Genomic DNA, 26,445 nt, shown 5'->3' with positions numbered 1-26,445 from the left:
CTGGAAGACTGTGAGGGACTGAGGGGGTGTGAGCCTGTGGAGGGTGAGATGAAGGCAGTGGGGTCTGGGAAGGAGGACCCCAGATGGGGCGAGCACAGAGAGTATGGAGTGTCCCTGTCACCCCAACAGGCAGAGCCCCTGGCAGGACGCACACATACCTCCAGGCCACAGTCGTCACCACAGAGCGAGGGGCGAGGGTCTTCGTGGGGCTGGGAGAGAGAAGGAGTGGCCTCGGGTGGACAGGAGGTTGGGAGGAGAGAGGACAAGCGGGGAAAGAGATTGGATTTTTTTTGTTGTTTTGGCTGCACTGTGAGGCATGTGGAATCTTAATTCCCTGACCAGGGATCGAACCCACGCCCCCTGCAGTGGAAGTGGCAAGTCTTAACCACTGGACCGCCAGGGAAGTCTCAGGAGGTTGGATTTTAAGAGCCAACAGAATAAGCTTTTTTCCTTTTGCTTTTCCCCCAAGAGCATAAAGACCTGCCTCTTGAGGCCTGTGGACATGCAGCCCAGGCTGTCAAGTAAGGAGCCCTTTGAGGCCTCCTCCCTGAGGCCCAGAGAGAAGCAGCAACTTGCCCAAGGTCACGTGGAGGCCAGCGCCATTGACGGGGCTGGGACTCCTACAAGCCAACACCCCTGAGAGGCTACTAGTTCAGAGGGTGCCCCCTGCTCAGCCCAGATCCCCGCTCAGCAGGATTGGGGGCACGGAGTCCGGAGTCCTCTAGCAAGGCCATGTCTGCTGATGGGGATGTGGGCTCCCAGGGAGGCACAGGGTGTTAACGGGTGCCCCACCCCACCAAGACCTCTCCAGGATGGGACTCTGGCCCCTGGTAGGATGGCCCGGCGCTCCCTGGTGCCTCATCCCTGAACCTGGCAGCAGCTCCCTTCCCTCTGGTCCCGGCCTACAGCCTCTCCCCCCTCACAGTCGCAAATATCCAGCCACAAGCCTGTCTCTCCACCCCGCTCCCAAGTGAAGAGCGCAAAAGCACCAGAGCCATGAAGGAGAAGCGGCTTTGATCTATGCCCACCGGGCCCAGGGTGGGGATGGCTTAGGGGCTCAGCTTGGAACGTGTGGATAAAGAGTCCAGTAGGTGGGTGGATCTATGTGAGCCCAGCTTAGAGAGAAAACTCAACTCTAGTCAAACAGACACAAAGCTACAAAACAAAACATTGGTGAATCAAATAAATGGAAATGGAGAGAAATTTGCAGTTTCCTAAAGGAATTACTCATTCAGCAAAAAGATTCCTCGTATACTTTCCTCTAATTTTAGTCGTATTTGGTACAATAAAGTGTTATCCAATTTACATAAATTTAGTTTCAACAAAGAGGCTGTTGGGAACGTGGCTGTCACGTTGGGACTGGCCTGACGTAGGCAAGCGCCCTATTGCTCTTGATCCTCTGAGCAACTCTACAGGGTACAGGTAATTACCCCTATGTCACAGAGCGGAGAAAGAAACCTGAAGTCCAGAGAGGTTAAAAACGTGCCCATCGTGAACGTCAGAGTTGATACAAGCCCAACACTGACTTACTCCAAAACTGCTGGAGTTTCCAACTGCTGTCGGGTCACTTAGTCTAAAATCCTGGCGCCAGTCTTGCTGGATGAGGCCCGTGGAGGGAGCAGGAATTTTAGTATTCTTATAGGGCAGGTGTGCTAGTGACAAAAGCTCTGTTTTTGTTTATTATTGGAAAATGTCCTGATCTCTCCTTAACTTTTTTTTTTTTTTTTTTGCACATCAATGTCTGTTGTTCCAGCACCATTTGTTGAAAAGACTTTTTGCTCCATTGTATTACCTTGGCTCCTTTGTCAAAGATCAGTTGACTGTATTTATGTGGGTCAAGGTGGGGGCTCCCTATTCTGTTCCATTGATCTATTTGTCTGTTCTTTTATCAATAACACACTGTCTTGATTACTGTAGCTTTATAGTAAGTACTGAAGTTGGCTAGTGTCAGTCCTCTCACTTTGTTCTAGTATTCCAGCCCTATTTTTTTCCTTTCAGTGACTGCCAGGCTGCTATATCTCACTGTGAATTCAGGCCATTATTTTTTCAGGCTACAAAAGGCTGGGAAGTGGAGAATGGAACTAGGGCAAGTGAAAATACCACAAAGCTCACTGTTCTTACCAAGATTTAGTTGTTTTTCTTTAATAAATTGTCCCCTGATTTTCTGAAAGCATTTGGTTAATTTCCAGAGTTCTAAAAAAGTTAATTCTGACCATTGTTGCAGTTTTCTCATTGTTTTTATGGAGGAATGAGTTTTCAGAGGTCCTTACTTCACCATTCTTGCCGTCTTCACCTCACTAATTGTACTTTGACATAAAGACATCTCTTCTCTCTTTGTGCTAGCCAAGTAGGAGAAGCCCTTTAACCCTGCATATACAAGTAAAAGCTTCCCATTCCTGGTGAGCAAGAGGACCACTGTGCATGTTCCAATGATGCACCAGGTAGAACAATTTCCTTTTGGGGTGGATCCAGGGCTGAACTACTCTGTGCTGCAGATGGACTACAGCAGAGACATTGTGGCCTTCTTTGTCCTTCCTGGTGAGGGTAGGATGAGGCAGCTGGAACACGCCTTGTCAGCCAGGACACTGAAGTGGAGCCGCTCACTCCAGAAGAAGTGGGTATGTATGCCAATTTGCTGTGGCCTGAGGCAGGTGATGGTACACACCCAAGGATGAGGAAAAGGTCATGATAACAGCTGTTGAATAATCACTCCTGCAAATTGAGCACCAGCTACATGCTGGACAGTGAGCTTGGGACTGCAGACATGTTCTCCCTTGAACTTCACGAATACCTGACAGATGAGAAGTGTTACCACCCCCATTCACAGATAAGGAGATAGAGGCTCCGAAAGGAGAAGTGAATTGCCCCAGGTCATGTAGCTAATAGATCACTGCAAAAGTATTATATCACGGTAGCTATTCTGTGCTAGCAGAGCTCACTCTATCAGCCAATTCAATATTGTATTCTGTAGAATTATTGCATAAACCCCCACACACACACAACATTGCTATTCAGCTATAAAATGAGGATAATAATATTATCAAACTCACAGGTTGTTGAAAGGATAGAATAAGTTACTATTTTTAAAGTGCTTAGAAGAATGTCTGAGGGATGGTAAGTGTTCAATAAATGTTAGTCAGTAGTAATATTCTTATTAGTTCTGTAGTTATTATGGAGAGTATCAAAAGGATGTGAATCATAAGATAAAAAGGCATGTCAAAGTCTTATGCACAGTCTCTTAGCAATACTTTCTGGGCATCGTTAGCATCATTCCCAGGTGCTCATAGTCTAGGAGGAGAGAAAAGATAGTTTTAGGGATAACTGTAATTCAAGAAAGACAAAAGTCAATGGGTGGGCAGAGTTCTGAGGCACTTCTGAGCAAAGAGAGATCACAACTGAAGCTGGGATTGAGGGAAGGCCTCAGTGAGGTGGCACATTTGAGCCACAGGTATGGAAAGGACATAGGGGCTTGGGAAGGGTATTTTGGTAAAGGAAACAGCACTCACAAAGGCAAAGTGGGGATCAAGGGACACTGTAGGGTGTTTCAGAGTTTCCTTCTTTCCTAGACTGCAACCAGGGATGGATAGAGAAAGAGGAGGCAGCACGGAGACTGGGGTGGGGGAGGGGTCTCTAAAGAGCTGCAGACAGAGCAGAAAGAAGATGGAGATGGCCAGGCCAGTGCAGGAGACAGTAACAGGGGCGAGAGAGCTGTCCATTGTGCTAGATGTCCCAAGAAGTCCCCCAATGAGGAATTTAAGTGTTCATCCAACACTTTAGTGCTTTCACTTCTGTGACTAAGTACATGGCCTTGGGAAAAGCCCTAAAACTAAGATTTACCATATTTATTTATTTTTATTTTATTATTATTATTTTTACGTGGGCCTCTCACTGCTGTGGCCTCTCCCATTGCGGAGCACAGGCTCCAGAGGCACAGGCCCAGTGGCCATGGCTCATGGGCCCAGCCGCTCCGCGGCATGTGGGATCTTCCTGGACCGGGGCATGAACCCGTGTCCCCTGCATCGGCAGGCAGACTCTCAACCACTGCGCCACCAGGGAAGCCCAGGTTTACCATCTTTAAAATGGAGATAATGTTGATGAATGTGTCTAGGACAATGCCTGGCACATAATAAATGCTCAGTAAACATGAGCTATTCACCCTTGGTTCAGAAAAAAACATCGCAGAGAAAGAAAAAAGTGTACCAAACTCTAGGCCTATGCTGTTCAATATAGGAGCCACCAGCCACATGTTACAATCTAAATTTATATTACTTAAATTTAGGTAAAATTTTAAATTTACTTCTTGGCACTATCCATGTTTAAGTTGCTTAATAGCCACGTGGGTCTGGCTAGTGACTACCATGTTGAACAGCACAGGTAGAGAATATTTCTAACTTTGCAGAAAGTTCTACTGAACTTTGCTGCTCTCAGGGATTAGCAGGGTTTGTCTCAGGAAAGGTGGTGAGAGGCACACTCTGGGCCAGGGATGGTGACACACTTCCATCGCTGCCTCTGCTATAGTCACCTGTGCTTGTCCCCCTTCTCAGCTCTGCCCTTACTTCATTAAGGGGCCCATTGTTCATCTCGTATATCTCCAAAGCTGGACTTGCTCATCCAGGAGGCTTACTTCCAGAGCAAGCTGGGCTGGTGGTCTGGGATGTATTGATCCCTCTAGCAGCAACCAGTGCCTGGAGGAAGAGCAGAGTCTCCTGAAATGTCACCTAGAATGGTCACCATGGGCTCGTGATCACATCTTGTTCTTTCTTCTTTTCCACAGGTGCTTAGAGGTGTTCATTCCAAAATTTTCCATTTCCTCCTCCTATAACCTGGAAATATCCTCCCAAAGATGGGCATCTGGGATGCCCTTGACAAAAATGCTGATTTTTCTGGAATCACAAAGAAAGACTTCCTTCAAGTTTCCAAAGTGAGTTGGTTGATTAGCATATTTGCATGAAAGCGTGAGGCGGAAGGGCCTGTAGAGACTGGCCTGTGGAGCACCCTCATCTCATTGATTAGCAACCAGAGGTCCCAAGAGGCAAAGTGACTTCTCTGTAACAGGAGGGCTGGATCTCACGGCTGCCAGGCCTATGGCTTTATGGCCGTCATACCACTGATACACAGGCATCTTTTATCCCTCTTCAAACAAATGTTCCTAAGGTTCAACTACAGTGCTCTGAGAATCAGACCTCTACTTGGCAGGCAGCTCTGCTGCCCCAAACCCACTGCAGATGAGTAGCTGTCCCCTGGTGTTTGACCTCACCTCCCTAAAGCCTAAGTGCTCATACCGAGGTCATAATGTGGCTGCTCATAGGCCATGAGTACCCTGTAGATGTGTTGTGTTTGGTCTGCAGTCAAAAGAAAGGAAGAAGGAGAAGAAGAAAGGGAGGAAGAAAAAGAAAAAAAGAGGGCTTCCCTGGTGGCGCAGTGGTTGAGAGTCCGCCTGCCGATGCAGGGGACACAGGTTCGTGCCCCAGTCCGGGAGGATCCCACATGCCGCGGAGCAGCTGGGCCCGTGAGCCATGGCCGCTGAGCCTGCACGTACAGAGCTTGTGCTCCACAACGGGAGAGGCCACAACAGTGAGAGGCCCGTGTACCACAAAAAAAAAAAAAAAGAAAGAAAAAAAGAGAGGGAGGGAGGGAGGGAGGGAGGGAGGAAAGAAAGAAAAGAAGGAGGGAGGAAGGGAGAAAAGGGAGCTGACTTCTAAAATGTAACATACTGAACCTAAAAATTTAGATTCTGGGTCTCTTTATTGAGCATTTACTATGTGCCAAGCCCAATTCCCACATGGCAACAGTCAGCCCAAACAGTCAGCCCAAGGGAGCCCTCCAGGTTCCCCATGTGCCCCCTGCTCTTACAAGACATCTCATCATCTCATGGGGGTTACCTGCCCAGCCCCTGTCCACATATGAGTTTCTGATCCCCAACCTAAACATTTATTTTTATAACAGATTATAACGGTCAGAAGTGGTCCTGGGCCACAGAAGGGGAATTTTTGTCACTGGTGTTCAGGGAAAGAATGCAGACAGTGGAATATGATGGAATTCCATCCACTGGAATATGATGACCATAATGAACCTTTCCCATGAGATGCTTTTCTGCACATATGAAAAACAGTGATTAAAGTTCAAATGTTAAAAAAGAAAAAAAGAAAAACCATGATTGTAATTGTCGGGGGTTCTCCAGCCCCCTGCAGTTGGGAGTACATTAATTTCTTCCCTAGAAGACCAAGCAGGGATCCACCACTTAGTAACCCCTAACCTAGGTCTCCTGTGCAACAATTGTAGTGATTACAATTGCTAGCAAGTTCATGAGCACTTGCTTTGTAGGATCTTTAACTCACTGGATAAGCTTGTGGGAGGCATGATCATAACTATGATCATCGTTTAATAGAAATGAAAACTGAAGCACACAGCACCCAAATAAGTTTTGCCACAGTAGGTGGCAGCACTGGGACTCATTTAACTCCGTGCTTAAGGGCCAGCTGACCAGTAACCACAACAGCTGTAGTTAGTTGAGCAAACCCAAGGCCAGGTATCACCTTGGAGCCTCTCGAGGGGGTGTCCCTGTTCCTAGGCGAAACACCAAAACTCAGTAAATAAAGGTGTCTGCATGTGAACTGCTGATGTTTCTTTTTCCCTTGGCAGGTGGCTCAGGAGGCTGTGCTGGACGTCAGAGAGGAGGGGACCCAGGCTGCAGCAGCCACCATCACCAAACTCATAGTCCAGCCCATGTCCCTTCTTACTCCACCATCTGTTTCAATAGGTCCTTCATGCTGCTGATTATAAACAAAGACACACAGACCATGCTCTCCCTTGGGAAATTTGAGAACCCCACTAAGTTCTAGGTGGAAAAAGCCCTGTCATCTGAAGACACACTGACATGCAGAGACAATGATCATCCACGCTGCCTGACGCCCCTGATGTGGAGGCGTGCCGCCTTCTGCTCTCAGGTTCCACCTGACCCTGGCAGAGCTGCATTCAACTCAGTCATCAAAGGCAGCAGAGATCCCAGTCACAAGCCAAAGCCCATGAACTTCCAGTTTCTTTTCCACAAATTCTCCCAGGTGACTAGTTTCATGGAACAATTCTGGGTTGGTGTATTTCCAGTCCTCGGAGCCCCTGGGAAGGGTGACACATAGGTCAGTCACCTTTATTGCAGAATTACAATAATAAGTTCAATAAACCCAAAATGTGAATTCAGCCAGCAACAGTGTTCCCACACGCCTCCAGGGTCTTCACCTGAAGATGGTCTATCTTGCTAACTGGCAGTGGCTGGGTTGTTAATATGTGACAGTTCAGGGGCTGCATGAATTCGTTCATCCATTCATTCAACAAAAACTTATTGAGCACCCACCATGTGCTAGGAGTCAACCCGACAAACAAGTCCCTGGCCAATTGGGCCTACATGGGGGCAACAGACGGCCACCACCGCAACTGTAAAACCAAACCTATAAATAAACATGATGGTTGCAGGTTACGATCAGTGCTGTGAAGGTATGGAATAGGATGATTTGAAGGAAACGAGATGGCGAGGGGTGTTTCTGTGAGCACAAAGGCTGAGTCCGGGGTGAGCAGGTGTGTTGGAGGGACAGCAGGATGTCCTTGTGGCTGGAATGGCAGAACCAAGGTCAGAGAGGTAAGGGGAGGTCAGACCACGTAGGGTGTTATTGGCTAAGGAAGGGAGTCTGGGTGTGTGGGGAGAGGGCATTAAACCAGTTGAGTTTCTCAAACCGGAAAATGAAGCGTTAAGGTATGGGCTGTGAAGACCTCTCTGAGTCTGTGCAATGGTTTTCCATCATCAAGGCTGCTGCCTTCCTGGCTCTGACGCTGTCACACACGTACACACAGCCCTTGCGTTCACCCTCCTCCTCCCTGCTGGTTGGTAGTGACGATGGCCTGGCTGCCTTACTCTGATTCCTCAGGACCAGAGTTTCAGGGCGTGCAAGGACCACAGGTGTCAGGCAGAGACCGCTCCATCATCCTCCCTCCTCCCCCATCCCAAACCCCTCTGCAGACAGGCTCTTCTGGCTCCTTCCTTTTCAGATTCTGAGGGCACCAGTGTCCCACACCACCTCAGATGTGCTAGGGGGGCTCACGTTGTCTTTTCCAAGTTCTTTACACAGAAAGAAACGGGGACTGAAACCTGGCGGTCCAGTGGTTAAGACTCCACGCTTCCACTGCAGGGGCGTGGGTTTGAGCCCTGGTGAGGGAACTGAGATCTGAGTTCTAATTGATCCAATGTTCCAGATCAACCTAGTGTTGATGCTAGTTAGCCAGAGCATGGCAGCCACCGGTTTTGAAAGCTAACTCCCCCTGCAGTGTCTATTGCTAATGGGATTCCTCAGTTGTTAACTAACTATCCCTAGAATGTAAATAAAAACAATTGCTACCTCCCTCATGTCTGTGCAAGGACATCATAGAAATATGGTCACTCAGGACATTGGAACATCTGGCTTTTCTAGGTGAGTGTTTCTTCTCCACCTGCCCAGTCACCTGCCCAGTGGATCCACGTGCAGGCATTGAGGTGAGTTGAGTACATTCTGTGGACCAGACACAGCACTGAGGCTGAGGCTACAACAAGGAACTAATCCTGCCTCGTGGGGTTTACAATCCAGAGTAGAGGAGGGGGAGATACCGTAAATGATGGTTCAATACGGCCCTTCACGAAATTTTAGGACAAGAATCTGAAGCTACTGATGTGACTCGAAAGCATCCACGTGGGCACAAGCACTAAGAAAGCCCCCCGAGTGCAGCACAGTCACCTCAAATGGTACCACTGCTCCCTGGGGAACGGCGGCCACCCATGTACCGAGACAGGCAGAAGCTGGGCCTGGGGATGTGGCATCCGTGACCGCCACCGCCCCCCCCCCAGCTCCACCCCTGTGCGGGACAGTTACACAGCACAGGGACAAAAGGGACAACGAAGCTCAGGAAAAAGGATTTCAAAAGCCTCCAGTTCCAGCTCCCAGTCACGGTCGGAAACCCAGGGCTCCTGCATCACTGGGTGGTCATGTGAGTCAACACAGAAAGTCCTCGGGACAATGCCTTGCAAACTGTCCACGTCCAGTGAAGGCTACCCATTAATGTAATTGTTCTCACTGTTTCCATATCAGGGACATTTTAAAACAACAAAGACGTTTCTTTCTTGCTCCTGTCCCAGCTGGAAGTTGAGGAGAAAAGGCAAGCATTTGTGCAGAATCTTGTGCCCCAGAGCACCCCTCACAGTGTGCCTGGCATCCTGTGTCCCACTCAGACCTCAGGACCATCTACAACCCAAAGGGTCCCTTTTCATTCCCCGGTGTGGGGCTGATCTCTGGTACTGATACACCCTCACTCCCCCCGGCTCAGCAGATCCCATAGAAAATGTGTTCAGAGGCCCAGCTTTAAAATGAAATACTCTGGGGCATATTTATTAGTTGAAGCCAAAAATTAAAATCTCTCTGTACCAAGGAACTCTGGTAAAATTTACTTAAGAAAGGAGGCTGACGTTGCCGTCCTTGATAAATAATGTCATTACGGAAGACGAGAGGAAGCATTTAAAGAATTTTTAAAAGCCCTTATCTCTGAAAGTTTGCTCGCTACCCTTTAGTCCAGGATCTACTACGAAAAGAGGAGATGAGTGGCCAGGAGATGACTGGGTTAGGAGCACGGCTGTGGTGTCAGGTAGACGTGGGGGTGAATCCCAGCTTTGTCCCCTGCTAGCTGTGTGACGGTGGGTGAGTTACTGAACCTCTCTGAGCCTGGATCCACAGCTCTAAAACAGGAACAGTAATAATACTACCTGCCTTGGTGCGATTGTTGTGAGGGTTAAGTGAGATACTGAAGCTCAGGTGTGACACTCGGTGCCGTTCGGCACAGGGGTGACCACGGTTGCTATTCAGCGTACACGGTGGTCTAGGCAGAAAGAGGGCTGGGACCCCCACCTCCTCTAGCTCAGAAATGCCCCAAGGGACCCACCTCATATGAGCAGAGGGGGATGGCCCTTGGGAGGGAATGGGGGCTTCTCTGTGAAGACAGGGTCCCTCAGAGGAACATAATGTACTCATTTGTTCATTTACTCAATGTTTGTACACCTACTGTGTGCCAGCACAAAGGAGAGAATCATGAATTACATACAGATTATTCCAACAAAGATTTCACAGACTCGAGGAAATGAATCCAAGTATTCTGTGAGCCAGCGTGATGAGAGGTGAGCACGGAGTATTATGGGAGCTCACAGAGCCTAACCCGGCCCAGGTGGAAGGAGAGAAGGGTAACTGTCAGGAAAGGCTTTCTCAAGGAGAGATCTGAGCGGAATCCTGAAGAGTGGGTAGGAGCTGAGTTAGCCTGAGAAGGAGGAGGAGTGGAGACAGGGTTCCAAGGCAGGAGGAACAGTGCCTGGCTCCCAGGGGACTCAGAACCCCATAGAATGTCAGATGTCAGCCAGGAGAGCATCCTGTATTGGGTGCCTACTGTGTACATACATTAAGTCGTCAAGCTCTCAGAACAAGCTACAAAATAGATACTATTTCCTCCATTACAGAGGAGGAAGCTAAGGCTCAGAAAGATGGATAACTTGCTCAAGGTGGCCCCGCAGACGACAGTCAGGGCTCTGGTCTTCACTTTCAGGTCCATGTGACCGCAGCCCATTATCTTTCCCACAAAGCCTGCCACCACTGTCCATCTTTCTATTTTTTAAAATAGCTTTATTGAGTTCATAATTTGCATACTGAAAAATTCACCGATTGTACATGTATAATTCAATGATTTCTCATTCATTCATAACATTCTGCAGCATCACCTCTATCCAGTTTTAGAACATTTTAACTACCAAAAAATGTCCTCAAGCCCATTTTCAGCCTATCCTAGTACTCATTCTCAGCTCCAGGCCACCACTAATCTGCTTTCTCTTTCTGAAAATTTACCTTTTCTGGATTTCTTATATAAGTTGTATCTTACATATTCTTTTGAGTCTGGCCTCTTTCACTAGACTGTAATGCTTTTGGAGTTCATTGATGCTGTAGCAGGTATCAGTGTTTTACATTCCAACCTGCAATAATGTATTAATATGAGGGTTCCAGTTTCTCCACATCCTTATCAACAATTGATATTTTCTTTTTTATAATAGCTATTCTGATGGGAGTGTAATGTTATCATGTGTTAAATTTGCATTTCCCTAATGACTAATGATGCTGAGCACATTTTCACGTGCTTATTAGCTATTCATATGTCTTCTTTGGTAAAATGACTATAGAGTCTTTTGCCCATTTTTAAAAAATTAATTAATTTATTTATTTTTGGCTGCATTGGGTCTTCATTGATGCACATGGGCTTTCTCTAGTTGTGGTGAGCGGGGGCTACTCTTTGTTGTGGTGTACGGGCTTCTCACTGTGGTGGCTTCTCTTGTTGTGGAGCATGGGCTCTAGGTGCACAGGCTTCAGTAGTTGTGGCTCGAGGGCTCTAGAGCGCAGGCTCAGTAGCTGTGGCCCATGGGCTTAGTTGCTCCACGACATGTGGGATCTTCCCGGACCAGGGCTTGAACCCATGTCCTTCACATTGGCAAGCGGATTCTTAACCACTGTGCCACCAGGGAAGCCCCTTTAGCCCATTTTTAAATTGGGTTGTTTTTCTTTTTATTGTTGAGTTATAAGAGTTATTTGCATATTCAGGATACAAGTCCCTAATTAGATATACGTTTTGCAAAAATTTTCTCCCAGTCTGTGCCTAGATATTTCATTTTCATTATGTCCAAAGCACCAAAGTTTTAATGAAGTCTAACTTATCATTTTTTTTATTCTTGTATGACTCATGCTTTTGGTGTCAGGTCTAAGAAGACTTTGCTTAAACCAAGTTCACAAAGATAATTTCCTCTGTTTTCTTCTAGAAATGTAATGATTTTAACACAAACTTAAATCTATGTCCCATTTGAGTTGAATTTGGTATGTGTTGAGAGGTAAGGCTATAAGCTTTTTGGTTTTACTTTTGCAGATGAATTCTCAGTTTTCCAAGCACCATTCATTGTAAAGACTAATCCTCTCCCCCTTTAATTATCTTGACACCTTCTTTTCTGATATAGGTATTTAAAGTTATAATTTTCCCTCTAACAGCTGCTTTAGCTGCATCCCATAAATTTTGAAATGTTGATTTTTTTTGTTTCATTTAGTTTAAAATATTTTTACTTTCCCCTGTGATACTTTCTTTGAACCATGAGTTATATAGAAGTGCTTTGTTTGTTTTCCAAATATTTATGGCTTTTTCAGATTTCTTTCTGTTGTAAACGTGTCATAGTCAGACACCATACTTCTTATAATTTCTGTCTTTTCAATTTATTGTTAGACCTGTTTTGTTGACCAGACTATATGCTATCCTGAATAACATTTCCCATCATTTTAACCTATTTATGTCTTTGAATCTAAGCTGTGTCTCTTGTAGACAGCAGGTAGGTTGGTCTTGCTTTTTTATTCAGCCTGACAGTTTGTTTCACTTAAATGCAATGTTTAGTGCATTCATATCTAATGTATTTATTGATATATTTGAATTATGTCTCACATTTTGCCAGCCTCATGCCCTTTTTGCTTTTCTGTTCCTCCTTTATTGCCTTCTTTGGCGTTAAATAAAAAATTTTAGTATATCACTTTAATTCCTCTTTGAAAATTTTTTTCTTTTTGTTGGCTCTAGGGATTACAATATACACCCTAACTTATCACAGTCTACTTCAAAATAGTATTAATTTCAGTAAAATATAAAAACTTGAGACCAATATAGCTTCATTGCCTCCTCCTCCTTTTTGCTATTATTGTATATATATTGTGTGTATATATGTTATAAATGCAACAACACATTGTTGTATTTACTGCTTTACACAATCTTATGTATTTTAGAGAAGTTAAGAGAAGAATGAGAAAACATATTTAGAGTCTCTATATTTACCTACATATTTACCATTTTTATCATTGTTTATTTCTTCCTGTAGATTCAAGTTATGATCTGGTGTCATTTCCTTTCAGTCTGAAGGACTTGTTTTAGTATTTATTGTAAAGGAGGTTCTCTAGCAACTATTCTCTGAGTATTTGTTTACCTGTAAATGTTATTATTTCACCTTCATTTTTCTACCCAGTTTTGCTGGATAGAATTTTTTGTTGACAGGTTTTTCTTTCATTCAGCACTTTAACTATGTCATCCAACTGCATTCCTCCCTCTATTGTTTCTAACTAGAAGTCAGCCACTAATTGTTTTGTTATTCCCTTGCATGTGATAAGTTATTTTTTCTCTTGCTGCCTTCATGATTTTCCCTTTGTCTTTGCCTTTCAATAATTTAATCATGGTGCCTAGGTGTGGATCTCTTTGAGCTTCTTGGATTTGTAGATTAATGTTTTTCCACCAAATTTGAGGAGCTTTCCATCGGTATTTCTTCAAATATTTTTTCTGCCCTTTTCTATCTCTCCTCTCCTCTGGGACTCCCATTACAGTTATGTTAGTATGCTTGATGTTGTATCACTGGTCAATGAGGCTCTGTTCACTTATTTTTCAATTTTTAAATTTTCCTTTCTCTGCTCATATTGGAGCATTTCTATTGGTCTAGCTTCAAGTTCACTGATTCTTTCTTCCACCATCTCAGATCTATTGTTGAGTCCTTTAGTGAATTTTTATGTCAGTTATTGTACTTACAAATCCAGAATTCCCGTTAAAAATTAATTTCTATCTCTTTACTGAGTTTCCCTATTTGTTGTATCAATGTCTTCATATTTTTCTTTCATTCTTTAAACTGGTTTCCTTTAGCTCTTTTGACATGTTTATTACAGCTGCTATGAAGTCTTTGGCAGCTAAATCCGACATCTAGGGACACTCAGAGACCACTTCTATTGACTTCTTTTTTCCTGAGTATGGATCACACTTTCTTATTTCTTTTCATTTCTCACAATTTTTTTGGTTGAATGCTGGACATTTTAGATAACATATAGCAGTAACTGGATTCTGACTCTTCCCTCTTGAGAGTTTTTGTTTTTGTTTGTTTAGTAATTTGCTTGGACTGAATCTGTGAAGTGTGTTTCCCCTGAAATTTATGATCAATGATGTTTCTTCTCAGTTTTTCTTTATTTTTAAACCTGCCTCCTAGAGGTCAGCCCTGTGTCTGTATTGCTTATTGTTCAGCCACATATTGGCCAGAAATTGTTTTCAAACACGTCGAGCCAATAAAGGTTATACTTTCTGCTGATGGATCTGTGTGTAGGCTGATGAGCCTGTTCAAACCTCAAGTACCATCATATTTTACTTTCCACCTTTCTCTCTTGCTTCCCCAAGGGCCAGGGAGGTGTGGGTAGCTTGGGTCTGCTCCAGTCTCTGTTTGCACATGTGCAGAACCTCCTTTCAACTTGGGATATGCAGAGAGCTCATCAAGCCCCCAGTAGCTGTAACACCTCTTGGTACTCCCTGTTTAATCCCCTGCTAATCCATTAGTCCCTTTATTGCTCCAAACACAACTCCAGGCTAACAGAACCACTGCCCCCACCCACACTCACACACACTTTGCTTGCCACCGATGTCATCACTTTAATTGACAATGCTCCAAGTCAAGTGAGTCTGCTCTGGCGACAGCAACCCCACTCTGGTTAGACAACCCACCAGCAGAGCTGGATTAGGGTGGAAGCAGCCCCAGACAAGCATGTCACAGGCTCACTCTGTTCTTACACAGAGTTCAGTACTTTTCATGAATGAACACTTATCTGTTTGTTGTGGGCCTTTGGTGGATTTTCTATAGCACCGAAATGGTTGTTTTTGATTTGTCCACCTCTTCAATTGCTATTGAAGAGGAGATTTGTCATTCACCTCATTCCACCATGCCAGAAGTGAATTTCTCCTAGACTTGGAAAAACCCTGCACATACAGCCTTGACCACCACTCCCCCAGGGAACTTCACCCCAGCCCAGCATCCCGAATTCCCTCTTCAGGCTTCCCGGACAATACATTAACTCTTGTGTATTTTTTTAAGACTTAGAGGAAATGTTACTCAATCTCTCCTAATTGCCCTAGATTATTAACTGTGCCCTTCTCTTTCCATGCACAGCCCCTTACTGGTAATGTGGACTCTCCATGAACTAGTCAAAATGTAGCCCACAGTTCTTTTACATGTTTGTTTCTTCCTCAAAACCAAGATCTCCTTGAATTCAAGGGTGAAGTCTCCTCAAGGGTGGAGGTCAGGCCTTAAGCCTTGTGTTCCCCCAGTCCCTAGCCCAGAGCATGGCTCTTAATAGGAGCTAAGTAAGTGTTTGTTGAATTAACACAGGAGTAATTTAATGAACAGTAGCTCAAACGGTACAACAATCCATTAATGTGTTTATTGTTTCACTGGGAACTGAAATGATTCATCTCTTGCTTGTTCTGGACAATATTTGAACACAATCTTCTGGCCAAGTTAATATTAATTCATGTTTATCCATTTCATTACACCAGTGGCTGTATAAATAAGTCACTGATGGATGCAGAGAACAACAGCAGTAGACAACAGCAGGCTCCCCTGGAGGGTAAGTCATCTTCCTCCTCTTGGGGACACTGAGGGTCCACATGGGTAGGCATTTTATTGCTCTTTTGCTATGGCTCAAGTAGCATCTGCCTTAGTCCACAGCAGATGCTATTTCAGTAGCCATGAAAAAGGTCACTAGTGGTAGCAGTGATGGTGCAGAGAAGTGGACCCTGTACCCAGAGCTGAGCTGGTTACTGTAGGAAAATAAGGAAGGGAGGACATGGCCCTGCCCTAAAGAGGTGAAACTTGAACGCAAACTCAGGTCATGGTTCTCTTCTTCTCCTTTCCCATCAGTGGGGCCAGAAATCCACCATTGGTGCCCCCTTCAGATGCAAGGCCTGACTTTTGGTCTCAGTCAATCATGGGGGGCACTTATGGGGGCAGAGAGGGTTTTTGCCCTGACAGTGGGTGAGGGACCGTAGCTGTGAGCACAGGGAGGGCTTAAGCGAGGTGACCAGGATTTCCTGAGATGATCTTTGCCAGGCCCTTGATTCAGCTGATGTCCAAGTCGCCTGAGCACCACCTGAGCTTTACTTTAGAAATCATGCTGGCAGCTCTAAAGCCAGATCTGGCTGGGCTGAATCTGGGCCAGCTGCTGCTAGCAAGTTGCTTTTGGCAAGATTGAATTTTCATGTAAAAATATGGATTTCTAGATGCTTCAGAAACAAAAAAAAATTCAGCACCACTGACCCAGCACTGCCACTAATCACAGCTGGAGCTGAGTGACACCTGCTTCTTCAGCCTAGCCACGATGACCCATTTTCCACAGTCCCCAGCACACCTTATTGCATTATACTTGCTGTCTTTCCACGTGGGTATTTCTGGCCAGATCTCTGCAGGTGTTTGAATCTGCAATCTGTGCTCTCTCTCTCCTCTTGTTTCTTTCCTTTCCACACTTTTCAGGATTTTTGTCATGAGCCCTGTATTTAAAAAAAGAAGAAGAAGAAGAGCAAGCAAAAAAGATAAAAGAAACCCCAGTGTGGATGGAGAAGACCCACTTGCAGCATAGGCTAGGGGCAGAGCTGAATCCCCGTTAATCAGGTCATTTACCTTTAATTTGTCTGAAGTCATGTTCCAGAATACTCATTAGACTTTCCTTGTTAGACTTAGCTAGGATCTTTCAATTAAGGACAAATAGCAACCCCACCCAGGTGAACTGCACCCAGATAAGAATGAGCCTTTTTCAATCCCCTCAGCATTGAGAGCACGTTCCATAGAATATTCACCTATATACCTCTTCCTTCCAATAACAGCTCTGGATTGTTGCAGAAATGTCCCACAGGAAAATACATCTGGTGCTGTCTCTGGTCCTCATCCTCTGTGGCCTTTTTAATAGCATCTTCTGTGAAAAGCAACAAGACTCCCAACAGAATATCAAATTAAAGAAAATTCCATCTCTCTCCCAGAAGACGGAAGCTGGCTATAAGGCGTTTGCCCAAGAATTGTTCAGGGCTTTGATAATTGAGGATCCCAGAAAGAATATCATCTTCTCCCCTGTGGCCATCTCCATCGCCCTGGCCACCCTCTCCCTGGGGGTCAAATCCACAATGCGCACCAACCTCATTGAGGACCTGGGACTTGACCTCAGAAAAATCCAAGTGTTGGACAAGGACGAGCATCTTGTCCAGAAGTGGCATGAGCTAGTGAAGCAAGAGCAACTGAAGCACAAGGACATTCTCTTTATTGATAACAACAGGAAGATCAACCAGATGTTTCTGCAGGAGATAGAGAGAGTGCATGAAGTGGACATCCAGACAATTGACTTTAAAGATACAGAAAAAACCAAGAAGGCCATCAACCACTATGTGGCTGAAAAGATACATAAGAAAGTCAAAGACTTAATCACCCGCCTGGACCCTCAGACTGTCCTATGTCTTGTCAACTATGTTTTCTTCAAAGGTGAGGTTTATTAAACGCATGAATTCCCATTTGGGGTAAACTTTGCCCTTGTGTTTCCTAAAAGATTTAAGTCAGGAAAAAAAAATGTTTGTCAGTATATCCCATTTTCCCAGAAACCAGTAGACCCAAAACTTTTAAAATTGACTTTGATATCATTGTGTTGTCTAGCATTTTTCAGTATTTCTCCTCTTAATCTTCTCAGTCATCTTGTTTGCCGTGCTTAAGATATTTTGGAGTAAAAAGGCAATGACTCTTGCTGGTAAAAAAGGGAAAAAGAAATCTTTTTGCAGAGTCATGAGCATTGGCTAATTCGCTTGTTCTGTAAGGTCAGATCAGCGTGAGATGAGATGCTTTTCGAAGTTGTGTCCATTGTTGAATTCAGGATCACACGCCAGGTGTCTAAAAGAGCAGTTTAAATTCCTGGTCACAGATCTTGATGTTGCCCTTGTTTCTTCAGGTGGGCTCAGAGTTACCACTCACTGGCATCTATTTATACCCTCTTCCTCCACTTAGCATTACCAGTCTCCTTCCTCCATGAACTCTCAGCCAATGGCCTTGCCTCCTGCCCAAATGGGGACAAGAAAGCAGTTCTGACAGGACGTCCTCCATGTGCTGCCCAAGGCTCACACACCTCTCCTCTCACTCACCCCTCTGGTCACAGTGAAGGAGTGCTTGTCCCCTCCCCTTCCTCAAGGCAGGTCCCCTTCCGTCTTCCCTGCCCAAGAACTCCCTCCACTTTCCTCTTACCCCATAGCTCATGCCTCTTTTGTCTCCTTTGCTGGTTTCTCCTCTTCTGACTTCTAAAACTGTCTCCTGCTTCACCTGAGCTCACGACCTCAAACACCATCTGTACTCTGACTATTCCCTGCACTCTAGATGCAGCCTGGACCACCTCTTCTGAGATCCAGACTCTAATACTCATCTGCCTACTGACATCTCTTTGGGGATGTTTCACAGACCCTCGAACACAATCCCCCCAATCACTCCCAGCATCTGCTCGCCTCAGAGAATCACATGGCCATTCACCCACCTTCTCCTGACAAAACCTCCCTTCCAGCCTCCAGATTCAAGAATACAGTAAGTCCTATGGATTCTGACTGCAGAACTGATCTGGAATGTGTTCGCTTCTCACCATCTGGTCTACCACCTTTGTAGCCAAGGCCACCACTATCTCTTGCCTAGATGACTTGCCCCAGCTGTCTAATTACTATGTTTCCATTCGTGCCTGCCTCCAATCCTTTCTCCATTAAAAGACCAGCACAATTTTCTTAAAACATACATCACATCATTGCCCCATCTGAAGCCCTTCCATAGAGTCCTGATGCACTTGGCATGCAATCCCACCCAGACCCAGCTGTGCGTGCTTTGAGCCCTGCTGACCCCTCCAGTGTCTCCCCATCACTACCCCTCCCATTGTTATGCTTTGCCCACAAAGACCTTCCCTTCTTCCTTAAATGCATCCTGCTTTTTCCTGTCTTAGTCCATGGTGTTCCTTCCCTAGGAATGTTCTCCCTCCCCTTCTTTGCCAGATGGAGCACCCTCTTCTTTTACGCCTCAGCCTCAATGCTCCCTCCTCAAGAAGGCCTTCCCTGGCCTTTCAGAGGAAGTGCTTCCATGCTAGCACTCATCTCCTTACTTGCATCTTTCCTAATGCTCATTACACTTTTAACCATTTACAGTGGTGGATTGCTTTTCTCTCTGTATCCCCCTTAGAAAGTGAACTCCATGAGGACACAGGTCTTCTGTTTTATTCACTGCTATAACCTCAGTACTTAGTATGGTACCTGGCACATTTTTTGAGCTCAAGAAATTTCAGATTTGAATGAGTCAATTAATGGATAAACTGTTGTGGATTAAACAGGGTTCCTACCAGGACATGAAGATTGTTTGTTCTTTACATGATAAGTGAAGGAAATGCTCATAAAACAATGCTTCCCAGCACAGGATGCTTGCTCAGGCTACTGGGGCCATTATTCATATTTGGACTCACAGTTCCAAACTAGGTGCCTAGGACATAGAAAGTGCTCCACAAATGATCTTGGAGGGGTCATGTCTCTGGATGCTTCAGAGAACTCTCGGGCATGGTTCCCTCTTAAAAGCTTTCCAAAAGCTTTATCTATATCACACTTTAGAACGCAAGTTGTAAAAACAGAACAGAGAGGACCATAAGCCTGGCTATAGAATCAGAAGCAAGGCTAACACTTGCAGAGATTTTCCAGACCAAACTAGATGGCCGTCACTCTGGGTGACAGGTGCATTTTTTAACTGGTGTGTACCTTGAATCTTTTTTTAAATCCACTGGGGAAGTACATTAGTTAAAGTAGGATTTCACACAGTGGTGTGCAAGTATGTGCAGGTGTGTGTCTTTCTGATGAAAAGCTTCCCTCCTGGAATAAGTTACATAAATTTTAAACAGATTTCTTTACCATAGGACTTCTTTGAACTCTTAATACACTCAAATGCAGTGGGAGTTTTCAAAGAAGGGTTGCTGTGATCAATATTTCCTAAATTATTTGATGACAGAATCCTTTCTTGGTGTTATAGTTCCAGAGGCAGGTATTTTGGTAAACATCCTTTGAGAAATACAGATTTAAAGAAATTCTATGGTGAATATCTTTGAAAATCATGTGTTAGCTTTTCTTTCCTTTGCACCAGTCTAGAATTTTAAATATTCTGTTCACTATGGTCAAGGTATCACCAAAAATAGACTGTTTCCTTCCCAAGCTGATGACCTCTGGGTTCCCCAAACCTGGGGGTGGTGATGATTTTCTGCCAGATCACTCTTTGACTTTTTCCTTCCTGATTCCCCCAGGCATTTGGGAAAGAGCTTTTAAGACCGACCTCACGCAGAAGGAGGACTTCTTTGTGAATGAAAACACCAAAGTGCAGGTGGACATGATGAGGAAGACAGAACGGATGATTTACAGCCGCTCAGAGGAGCTGCTTGCTACGATGGTTAAGATGCCTTACAAAGGAAATGTGTCCATCATTCTTGTGCTCCCAGATGTAGGACAATTCCACTTTGCTCTAAGAGAGATAACTGCTAAGCGAGCTAGACTTCAGAAAGCCAGTGACTTCAGGTATCCTGTTCTGGAGGAACATTCTAGATTCCCATTGCATTTTTGCTCAGCCCTCACTTCCTCTATGTAAAAGCCTTATTGGTGGGGGGGGAGTTTGGGATCTGGTTATTTCCTAGCATATTTGTAGAAAATGAAACAAACCAAACAGAAAGAATAGCAGCCTGAGTCCCCTTACCAGCCAGAAGCCCCTTAACTGTTAGTTATGGTTCTTTTTGTCACATGTACAGTATCAGAAACCCACTTCATACAAGCTCAGGATGGGTAAAGAGAGGAATTTATTGGAAAGATACATGGGAATTTCACAGAACCCCAGGGAATAAACACAGCCAGGTCTCATGAGGGATTGGAGCAAGGGACAGCAAGGGCACCCAGAACCCCATCTCTCTTGGTGTCACTAGTCCTTGCTTCTAACCTCTCTAGCTCAGCAAACCAACTTTTTACACACATGTTAGCCCGTGATCCACTCACCCAAAAAATATTTTCTGAGCACCTATTGTATGCGAGAAACTGCTTGGTGCTGGGAATATAATGGTTAGCCAAACATTTCCCTACTATCGTGGAATTTTCAGTCTGGTGGAAGAGGTAGAAAGTCAACTAAAAATTACACAATTTCAAACTGTAGTAAAAGCTAAGGAGATAATGAGTCGGGTGACATCAGCGAATTCCGTTGTGAAGTATTAATTAGGGCTCTTAATTAGTTATGACGGTCAGGGAAGGAGCCTAAGCAGGTAAATTCCAAGCTGAGACCACTGTGGCTCTCTTTCATTCGATCAAGTGCTCCACCCCACACTAAACTGAGTATCTTTCGACTCCTGCTGCATATTCCTGGAAGGGAGCATTGAACTAACCCAGCTTGGGTATGATATTCACCAAGGTCCCATCAAATGTGGATAAATTAAATAGTGAACTCATGATTTTCAATGGCCCACTGATCTGAGAGGCAGGGGTGGGGGGACAGTCTTCAGGCAATAAATGTGTAGATTGGGAAGAAATCTCTCAACAGCATTTACTCCTACAGTTGAGGGCCATAGCAGAAGGGGTCTGCCATCTTCTGCTGCGGTTGTGCCTACCACAGCGTTCCTGGTTGGGACAGAGGGGGTACAGCAGTAGAGAGACCCAACTGAACAGGTTGCTAGCCAATCAGAAGCTCAACACCACACTGACATAGTCTAAAAGTTTGGGTGGGAGGGCTGGCACTACGCATTCTGATACTCTCCCTTAGTCATAGAGTTGCTGGCCTATAGAGGGAAGAGTCCTCCTCTCTGTTCGAAAGCTTATCATCCAGGCTGGAGCTTCCTCTCCTGTGAAAACACCCTCTGCTCTACCTGCAGCACGGGGACCTCATGCCCTCCATCTCCCTCACCACATTTAGGGTCACTGCTCCATTTAAACCCCTGCTTCCAGAAGAAAGATTGGAAGGACTCAGGGCTGGATGCTCTTGCTCTGACCCTCATCTTCTCTTGCATAGAGAGCCTGTGAAAGGAATCATTTGAATAGCAAGGTCTATTTTGAGTAAGTGGTTTGCTTGGAAATTCAACATTGCAGCTCATACCCCAGTATCTTTCATCTCCCCCCAAGCCAGCACTTCAGAACAAACACTTCTGTTACCTTTTCACTTGGAAGAGGTCTTTCAGCCTAAGCAATGTGCTTCCCCTAGACCCCAGGAGAGGGACATTGCTCAGCTTCCTTGTCGTTTTCATTCTCAACAGACTGGTGCACTTAGTTTTGCCCAAGTTCAAGATCTCCTCCAAGATAGACTTAAAACATCTGCTTCCCAAGATTGACCTCACAGATAAGCCTACTACAACAGCGGCCACCCAGAGCATCAAAAAGAAGGCTTCTCTATCTGTTTTGGAGGTGAGTGGGGCAAGTTCTAGAGTCTCTGTTTTATCCACCACAGTCCTGATTGAGAAACATTTTTTTTATACAGCAGTGATAGGTCTTATCCGACTGGGTCCCTGGGCTTTGGGGGTTCTTTCGTCATTCACTCACTCAAAAGGGATTGCATCAAGCACTAAGGCACTGAGGGTGAAGTCGTGGGCCAGCCAGACAACATCTTACTCTCACAGCCGTTCCATTCTATTGACGGGGTAGACAGTGAGCACGCCAACAGACAGATATGTATTAAGTCCACCAGTGGTACTTCCTGTGAAGAAAGGAAAGCAGAGAAGCTGGGAACAGCACACGGGGGTGCAGTGAGCAGGCTTGAGAAGGCCTGGGCTGGCCTTTATGCCAAGGCCTGAATGAAGGGCGGGAGAGAGAAGGGGGCAAATACCTGGGGACGTGTGTCCCAGACAAAGAGAGCAAGTGTATCCTAAGGGAATGGGAACTTGAAATTTTTGAGGAACCCCAAGAAGGCCCAGGCAGTTAGAGCGCTGAGTAAGATGGAGCCTGGTAGGAGGTGAGGGCAGAAATCAGGCAGGGCCAGGTCATATAGGTGTCCCAGGCCCTGGACAGGACGGGGGTTTATTCTGACTGACATGGGAGACCACCGAGGCTGACATGAGCTGACATATGTTTTACAAAAGACCACTTTTTGCCATGCGGAGAACAGGCAATGGCCCTGGCGGAAGAGGGGGACCCATTAGGAAGCTTGGCGGGTAACCCAGGTGAGAGGTAGTGGAGGATGGATGGGGCCTTCGAGGGAGGGTTAGCTGTGGTGAGAAGGCTCTGTGTGCCTTTTGAAGACAGAGCTGGGGAGCAGGGAGGGAAGAGTCGGGTTTGTAAGCTGGAGCCTGGGAAACGAGGGAGCCAATGCCTGAGGCAGGAAAGATGGAGCAGGAGTGGTTTGGGGGAGCAGACAGAGACTGGCCCTCTAAACTTGAGGTGCCAGTTAGACATCCAGATGCCGGGGAACATTTATTTATGAGATAATTTTACCCATCCCGGTGGGCACAGGGGCTGCCCTCCAATGACTCCACCAAGGTCACTAACTGGCTGGCTGCTTTGTGGCCGCCATAGGGGCCAGGATACTTTGAGGACTTTGCCCAGGACATAAATAGCAAACACAATCTCTCCCCGTGATACAGCACCTGACAAATTACAAAGCACTTTTTCATGGTTTCTCTTGCTCGAGTCTCCCAATGACCTTGGGAGTCGGGACAGGGCAGGGGTCCTGTTCTTTAATTGGGAAATGATGAACCTGTCACTCACAGACATTGGATGGAGTTCCCAGGGTTGGGACCCCAAGGGGATGCCATGCTTCCCATGGCCCAGTGGGTGTAAGCACTACTTACCATGTCCAATTCAAACAGAACCCACCCGGCAGGTGTGCCCTGAGTGCTGGTTGTTGGGCTGGGTTTGAGAGATGTTGAATCCATCACCAGTAATGCAAGCAATGTCATGGCCACGTTCCCCAGCAGGGCCTCTTGCAGATCAGGGAGGCCAACATGCATGTTCTGGCACAAGCACTTTCACACGGAGGTTAAATTGTCCTTGCATGGATGGAGACAAGAACAACCAGCCCCCTAGTAGTTTTTATCACAACCTTCTAGAAAGTGTTGGAAATGACTATCTCTCAGTCGTTCTATGGGAGTTTTTTCTAAGCCTACAGACCACCCAGCCTTCCTCTGTGCTTTATTCCCCTTTCCTCCCTTTAAAACATGTTAACACCTTGAGCTGTCTGCCCTGCACTGAAAAAGTCTGAACTCAACAATTACCAACCCTAGTATCAACCCCACTCGGGGACACCTGGCCTTCAATGGTGAACCCAGCTGCTGGGAGCTGAGGGTGGTTTTCTAGGAATGGAAGTCAGCTTTCCTCCACCTGCCATCGGCCATGGAGGGAAGCTGCCTCCCTGATCTTGACCACAGGAGATTGTTGGGCACACCGCCCCGGCTTGTTCTCCGGTCAGCCAGGTGAGTTCACTCCCAGAGCTGAGAGGGAAACTGTCTCTCCCAGGCCGTGCATCAAGCTGAGATAGAGGTGAGCGAGCATGGCTCAGTCACGGATGCAGCGAAGGACGCGGACGTGTGGAAGGTCCCCGTGGACACGAAGGAGGTCCCTGTGGTCGTGAAGTTCAATAGACCCTTCTTGCTGTTTGTGGAGGATCAGATGACTCAAAGAGACCTCTTTGTGGGCAAAGTCTTAAACCCCAAAACTGAGTAGAGGGGCCAGGCTGTGCTGCGCAGGAACTTAGCTGGTCATGAATAAAATGAATACAATTCACCACCCTGTGCATCAAAATGCTGAGACTGAGAAGTGTGGTCTGGGAATGGAGTGGGGAGGGCCACTGCTGGTCTTCTGTCCAAGAACAGAGCAGGATAAGAAGCAGGTTGGGGGCCTGCCAGAGACATTTGGCTGGGACACCTTCTGTCCTGGAAGAAGGCTGACATAGGCAGGGAAGCAATTCTGAGGGGGTGAGCAGGTGCGGGGGAGCTGTTTCCATCGGTGACTGTCTCATCAGCCTTGCTTCCTGTCCAGCTGGCAATCAGAGCCTGTCGTCTCATCTGTACAAGAGGAGCTGTACTAACTCCCCCAGGCAGCTCCGGGCAGAGGCAGGTCCCACAGCAGAGAGGAGGCTGGGAAGAGGGTTGGTACCCACAGACACCTCGGTGGGCTTCCATGTGTTCACCCAGCTCCAAGGGGAAATGGGGATACCCGGAGAAGCAGAGAATCCCAGATATGTTGGCAGCATCTTCTCTGCCCCATGCTCTAGTCTCTTTTCATCTTTACAACAGCTCTCTATGAGGGAGTTATTACTGCCCCCTACTGGAAAGGAAGTAAAACTGATGAGGGGAAAACAGGATTGTGTGTGTGTGTGTGTGTGTGTGTGTGTGTGTGTGTGTGCGTGCGTGTGTTTGAGAGGCTGGGACTTGGGAACTAGCTGGCTGGCCATGACTTGCCTTGGACATATGGGAGGGATCATGGAATCTGATGGAAACCAGACACTTGACAAGGGAAGTCAGATCCAGAGGCCATGGGCACAGCTGGCAAAGACACTGGCCAAACAGGCTGACCCAAGAGTGATACCCAAGAGACGGAACCTTGCTTGGGTGGGCTAGTTCAGAGCAGCAACTGCAGCAGACTAGGACAGAGGGTGAAATAAAACTCTTCTGGTAGAGAGCCCAGGCTCAGTGCTGAAAACACAAGGCCAGGAATGAGACTGGAGGCAGGGGGGGACTGACTGCAGAGCCATGCGATGACATGACCAAGCCAGAGCTACCTGGGGGGCCACAATTAGACCCAGGAGCCTTGGACTGGATGAGAAGCGGGCTGCTCACCCTAAACCACAGAAGTCCCTCTGTGGTGGGGTTTAGGACACAACCCAAGTATTCTCTTCTGGGAACGATGTGACCTTGAAGGAACTCCATCCACTACCAAAGGAGTCACTTCAGGGCTAAAACTTTCATTCCTTTAACAAGGATGCTCAAACGCCCAAGAAAAGAGCTTGTCACTTGCATCACCACTTACAACCCAAGCTCCAAGAAAGAAGAGGCCTGGGGATGGGCCACAAGAGCAGCTTGGAGAAGTAGCTCAATAAGGAAGCTAACTCGAGAGAGGAACAGTAAAGTGGATTGTCCTAGAAAATGTGCAGGAAGTGAGTCAACAGCATAACCAGAGGGAGGAGGGGCTAGAGATCCATGCTTGTGTATGGCTTATCTCCAAGCAGATCCATGGCAGAAGCAGAGGGGGAAGGTGCTCATGAGGATGTTGGGGGCCTGGACCCATTTAGTAGAGGGTATGCATGGAGGATATTGAGGGTCCAGTGTTTCACATGCTAAAGGGAGGTAGGCAGTGACACGTGAACCAAGATTATTGGCACATATAGGAAAAAGCCCGGGAAACGACTGAGAAGCAGTAGGCACCCAGGTCAACTCTGCAGACTTAACCAAGCCCATCTGCCCAATCTCACGGCGAGCTGTGCCATCTCACAAACTTTGGTGCCACAAATGTGGTGCCTTCACTAGAGGCCAGGGTAGGCTTTTTTTTTTTTTATGACTGCAGCAGTGAGCTGGAGTGATTCCAAGG

The 26,445-nt window shown here is 46.3% G+C and overlaps 1 protein-coding gene and 1 pseudogene across 2 annotated transcripts; both read left to right on the top strand.

The window, feature by feature from the left end:
* The first annotated feature begins 1,434 nt into the window (after nucleotides 1–1,434).
* Nucleotides 1,435–6,842, top strand: LOC307049681 (serpin A9-like; annotated as a pseudogene). The gene is made up of 4 exons: nucleotides 1,435–1,497; nucleotides 2,352–2,622; nucleotides 4,783–4,921; nucleotides 6,643–6,842. The product of its transcript is annotated as a serpin A9-like (transcript).
* A 9,925-nt stretch (nucleotides 6,843–16,767) lies between these two features.
* On the top strand, nucleotides 16,768–24,582 carry LOC307049680 (uteroferrin-associated basic protein 2-like; the record flags this gene model as incomplete). Its single annotated transcript, XM_079699200.1, has 4 exons — nucleotides 16,768–17,395; nucleotides 20,208–20,475; nucleotides 22,185–22,332; nucleotides 24,376–24,582. 4 exons carry the CDS (start codon nucleotides 16,768–16,770, stop codon nucleotides 24,580–24,582), a joined length of 1,251 nt encoding a protein of 416 aa, XP_079555326.1.
* Between the last annotated feature and the right edge of the window lie 1,863 nt (nucleotides 24,583–26,445).

This window comes from Hyperoodon ampullatus, assembly GCF_949752795.1.
Source record: "Hyperoodon ampullatus genome assembly, chromosome: 3".
Taxonomy (NCBI): domain Eukaryota; kingdom Metazoa; phylum Chordata; class Mammalia; order Artiodactyla; family Ziphiidae; genus Hyperoodon; species Hyperoodon ampullatus.
This window is presented reverse-complemented; position numbering and strand designations above follow the sequence as displayed.